This window comes from Myotis davidii, unplaced genomic scaffold (assembly GCF_000327345.1).
Source record: "Myotis davidii unplaced genomic scaffold, ASM32734v1 scaffold130, whole genome shotgun sequence".
NCBI classification, from domain to species: domain Eukaryota; kingdom Metazoa; phylum Chordata; class Mammalia; order Chiroptera; family Vespertilionidae; genus Myotis; species Myotis davidii.
Window position 1 is genome coordinate 7,474,713 of NW_006285040.1, and position 5,663 is coordinate 7,480,375.

A 5,663-nucleotide genomic window follows, 5' to 3' on the forward strand; every position below is an offset into this window, starting at 1 on the left:
ACTGCACTTCAGTGTGCTACATGGCTCATAGTAAAACTGTGACCACTTACAGGAGGAAATGAAACTTCAAAACGTTTAATGATGGATCAGTCAAATGCATATCATTTTACTACACAAAGAGCTTCATCCATTTAGGAGCATACAATTTTTTTTTTATTAAACTGATTATTTATTGAAATTTACCTCTTTACCTCATCCATAAAAAGCAAGGACAAACTTCCTTTAAAGTTTGTATTTTTTCTTCAGTATTCATCCAAACAAGTTTAAATAAAAGGCGATATGGAGAGACCTGCTTTTCCATTTATGTATATCTAGTTTGGAGTATGAAATTTTAAATAAACCTGGAATAAAAACTGAAGACATTAATTTATGATAACTATACAGAAGGCAAGAGGCACAAATTCCCAGGTGAATTTTAATTGCGTCTCCACTAAGACAGGTCATTCAGAAATGAAAGACAAGTGACATTCCTTTCAGTACACAATTTCTAAATTTAGAAACAGTAATAGTTGTCATGATTATTTTATTTTCTATCTCTGTTAAGAGTGGCTCTAAAAACAGCCTGATGATTCACATAACTAGGTAAGCAAATCAAGCTTTATAAACATATGACGAATATTAAGTTGCTGGCACCGAAATGCTGTTTTTGGATATAGACAAGTATATTGTTTGCCTTAAATCTTTGGATAACTTGGCTTTTAATATTTTATTTTTATATTTAAGCAGAAAGTGTGTGACTTCATCTTATGCAATAAGCTGATCTAAAGATGGAAAATTTGTTGAAAGGAAGGAAATTCCAAGTTTTGTATGTGAACATAAATGGCTTTATGTAATAAATATGCAGCCATTAAAACGTTATATAGGGATAATACAATTTAAAACTTCAACTCCTGATTACAGATTGCCAAATCTAATCCTTCTCATCATTATCATTGGTTACATATTTATTTGCTTGAAGGTAAACTATGACCTCTTGATACTATATATTAAGGATGGCATAACAATATCAACCAAGAAGGTAAAATTAACATGTAATAAATATTAAAGTTAGATGGAATAAATTCAGCTCTGTAAAATTTTGTTTTGTGTTTGCTGATAAATTTTTGCTTCTGCTCAAGACCAATTTTAGTTCAGTATGCGTGCTACACTAGCTAGAATTTAATTGATGAGTATTATTTTTATTGAGTTTTCAAATTTGGAATACTTTTGATCCCAAAGAGACCTAGGCCTTAAAAAAAAAAAAAATCAGTGAGTAGTAGGCTGAAGGATGGGGCATGAGGCCACAGAGAGTATGCCACAATAGAAATTTAATATTAAACAATTGTTTTTATTTTGTTTTAAATTTTGAAGAAGTTTTGATCCCAAAGAGACCTAGGCCTTAAAAAAAAAGTCAATATAATGAGCATGGGCTTTCTCTACCAGTTTCACTTATAATCCATTTCCCCCCTAGTATCACTTTTATACCCTACAATTTCATAGCAAAGTGTCCAGATTGTGCCTTTTAGACTAATCGGGAACTTATATCTCAAACGCTATTTTGAAGAAGCGTAGAGTAAATGATTTTGGTAATCTGTAGGACAGCTGCATGCAGTGTGTACTGTATTATAACAGCACCAAACCCTTTATAAAAACCAAGCATTCCTTCCTCCTGCTTAATGGTATTGATACAGTCTTTCATTCCCTCATACTGTGTATTGATTGGAAGCACTTCATAGCCAAGGTCTGTATTGTCAATTATTGTGCGTGTTCCTTGAATGTGAAGGCGGTGCAAAACTGTTTCCAAGGGGTAAAGTATAACATCAGAGCAAAGACTGGCAGCAAAGTTAGCAATAAGTTCTGGAAAATAAGCATCCAGCATACTCTGCACTGGGCTAGTGCTCTCAGCTGGGTGGCCATGATAAGTCTTTCTCTTTAGAATGAGTAGGACGATCTTCTGAATGATGGAGCTGATGATGTAATGAAGAACCCCATGCAGCACCGTGGGGAAGATCAAGGAGAGAAGAGGAAGTAGTCGTTTGCTATGAGGCACTCCCAGGCCTATCACTCTTCCAATGCCTTCTTTAACACATTCCAAAATCCCAGTATTATCTCGAATTATCTCACTCTAAAATAAAAATGATGAAATGAGTGGAAGTTAATATTTGCTTATTTTGCCCCCCCAAAAGGGATCTTTTTAGGTTTCTTTTAAATACTAAATTGCTGACCAAAAAGGGAAAACATCAATAGCTTACAGACTTCAAATGTTACCTAGGTGTTAAATCCTTTTTTCAAATGAAATTTCATAAAACAGATAGCAGTGAAGTGCAAGCTACTTTTATTGGACAAGGAAAATAGAGAAGGAGATGTGGGTGGGGACACACTGGTTCCCCCGGCCTCAAGAAGCTCCTTAGAAATAATTTTGAAACACATTAACTCCATGACACCAAAAGAGGTAGTATAGTGCTTAGACTTCTTACAAATGGGTTTCAACCCTGCCTCCATTACTTACTGGTTATATGACCATTGGCAAGTTATTTAACTTCTCCTAACATAGTTTACCATTCTATAAAAATGGAATTAGTATCACCTCTGTTTTATCCATAGAGTTGCTAGGATTAAGTGAAAAAAGGCCTGAAAGCCGGAAGGCACTGAATAAATGTCATTATCATCTGCAATGTTTCTGCCTATCTATAATTTTGAGGATATGTATAACAAAATTTGTGATACAGGTCAGAGTCATGGACAGGCAGAAAAGGAACAGCAAGAAGCCAATTTGGCTACAGTAATGATTGAAGAAGAGAAAGTATAAAATGAAGTTATAAAGTAGTCAGGGGCCATATCATGCCATTGAGTAGACTTTGGCTTTTAGTCAGATGGAAAAATAGCTGGTTTTAAGCAGAAGATGGACAAGATATAATTTAGGTTAACACTGGCTATTGTGCAGAGAACAAGAGGGCAGGCTGAGAAACCAGTTAAAAAGTTATTACATAATCCAGAAAAGAGATGATAGACTACCAGGTAGTAATGGAAGGGAAGTGCGTCAGTTGTGCTTTTATCCTAAAATTACAGCCAATAAGAATTACTGGTGCGCTGGATTTGGGTATGAAGGAGAGAAGTCAAGGATAACCTCAAGGCTGCTGGCCAGAGGAAGTGGAATAGCAATGGCTCTTACTGGGTTGGGAAATATGGATGGGGTAGCATTTTGGGGAGAAATCAAGAGTTCAGAAATGTTAAGTCTAAGGGGTAAACTTTTACATTTACATTTTAAATGATTAAAAAAAGCTTCAAGCTGAACATATCAATATGTTTTCAGTAAATATAATACAAAACCATAGACTAAAATCAGCTCACCTAGTCCATTTACCAATCTCTGATCCTTTCCCACTCTAGTCTATTTTTAATACAGCAGCGAAAGAGATCCTAATGAAGACATGTTAGAATCACTCTTTGGTTCAAATATGCCAAAGACTTTCCATGCCCCTCAAAGTCAAGGCTAAATTATTACAATGACCTAAAATAAAATGTCCTTTATGATTTATCATCCTCTTACCTCTTAGGACTCATCTCCTCCTGTTCTCCCCCTTGCTTAGTGAGCTTCAACTATACTGCCCCCCTTTTTGCTCTTCAAACACATGAAATACAATCTGACCACAGGGCCTTTGCACTTACTTTTCCTTTGCTTAGAATGATATTCTCCCAAATATCTAAGTAGTTCATATGCTCAGATCTTTACTCAAACATTACCTTCTCAGTGAGGCCTTTCTGATTAAAAAAACAACAAAACAATAGCTGCTCCTCTCAGCCCATTAATTTTATTTAATTTCCTTGCTTTAGTTTTGTTCTCTTTAGCACTAAGCACCACCTAGTATACTTTATATTGATTTTGTTTATGTTTATCTTCCCCACAAAAATATAACTCTATGAAGGCAGACTATTTTTGTCTGTTTTGTTTGCTGTTATATCCCCAAGGTCTATAATGGTGCCTGATATAGGTTGACACTCAATAAATATTTAATGATGTTTAAAAAAAATGATTAGTTAAGGAAGATTAACTGAAAAGGTAAAGTGAAGTCAATAAAAACCTTAATTGAATACTATGCTGAAAAGTCTGAAATTGATTTTAGGAAGTATGAGTCAGTGTGGATCCTTAATCAGCAAAAGGATGTAAGAACTGAAAGTGAAGAACATCAATCTTACAACTGATGTGGAATGCAGTGACTAGAACAAGGATTGTTAATGAAGAAAACAGCTCACAAGGAAGTTCATATTTAAAGGACCAACGAGGTCTTCAGGAGATCTATGTATGAATGTGTATTTTTCAAGGGAAGAATGTTCTCAAAGAGCTCCCAGGAGGGCAAAAATCCACTGAACGTAAAATAGAAAGAAGCTAACATAATAAACCAAGTATGTGATAAAGCAGGGATGGGAATGGTTGCCTCTCAGTGGAGAGAAACAGACAAATCTCAGTTACGTTTTGGAGTTAGAACTAAGAAGGCATAATGACTGCCTGGTTATGAAGGATGAAAGAAATACAAAAATCAAGACATTTCTAAAAATAAGAACTAAAGTTTTAAGTCTCTAGGGTGAAGATAACAATAATACATTAATAAGAAAGGAGATGCTCAAAAGAAAGCTAATTTTCAGGGGAATAAGACAATATTGTTTTTATGCGCTGAGTCTTGAGGTGATGATGATTTAATTCACTTTTTAAAGATTAGAGTCAAAATGATTCATGAGAGTGAGTGAGTTCTCCAGGATGGTGAATACAGGATAACAGCAGACAGGGTCAAGGACTATGTATCGGAGTATGGTAGAACAGGTGGCAAAGAAGTTACTTAAAGAAGAGGAAGATGTGCAAGAGGAGAAACTTAAGAAGACATAAAAAGATTTCTAGAAAATCAGACCAAAGAAATCAAAATGAGGCAATTAGCAGGTAGAACCTGGAGCAGGAAAAAGAGAGGTAGATACTGGGTTAAATAAGCAAACAAACATAGTGAGCTGAGCACTTTATATAAGTAACTCGATTTTTACAACCCAGTTATTAAAATACTGTTCCCATTTTATGAATGAGAAAGTTAAGATTTAGAAAGGTTAAGATATTTGTTTAAAGTCACAGATCTAAACAGACATGTGATTCTGATATACTTAATATCATGTTGCTTGTTTTTTCTTAAACAATCACCTTCTTGCTGTTTTTTTCCTTATTTATGAGAATATCTCATAGAGTAATAACTGTAAGCTATACTCCCAAACAAAGGTGATAGCATTTATTTAACACAAGGCCAAGTACAAAAGCAGAGAAAAGTGTATTTGAGTAGCAAGATGTTAACTTCTGTTAACTGAAGTCAATTCTAAAAAAATAAATAAATAATCAACGATGGGGCCAGAAAAGCAATTACATGGAAAGAGTAATTTGAAGAGAAAAGGCTGATCCATTGAGGTGTTTATAGAGAAGGAATTCATACTTATTGAAGACAAATAATATGCTAGAGGATGTGATGATGGAGATGGCAGATAGGTGATAAACAATTAATTGGATTTTGTGTATAGGTGAAGTTAAACTATCTTCATCTGACAGTTTTAAGTGTAAGAACCCAATGGTGAAAAAAATCTATGAATTTGATGTACTTGAGCGCCACCCTGTGGTTAGAAATAATAAAACAATTTAAATCACAAACAGGAAA

General features: G+C 34.6%; 1 protein-coding gene across 1 annotated transcript in view; it reads right to left on the bottom strand.

Annotated features, from left to right (window-relative positions):
- Window positions 1-397: 397 nt before the first annotated feature.
- The window catches only part of SLC25A46 (solute carrier family 25 member 46), a 16,911-nt gene continuing 11,645 nt past the window's right edge, over window positions 398-5,663 (bottom strand). Inside the window, exons 6-9 of the mRNA XM_006755298.2 lie at window positions 5,213-5,223; window positions 3,100-3,144; window positions 1,372-2,106; window positions 398-1,222 (exon numbers count right to left, since the gene is read on the bottom strand). Of these exons, the coding sequence (XP_006755361.1) occupies window positions 1,526-2,106; window positions 3,100-3,144; window positions 5,213-5,223 (637 nt within the window). The 3' untranslated portion in view covers window positions 398-1,222; window positions 1,372-1,525. The remainder of the gene's footprint in view (window positions 1,223-1,371; window positions 2,107-3,099; window positions 3,145-5,212; window positions 5,224-5,663) is intronic.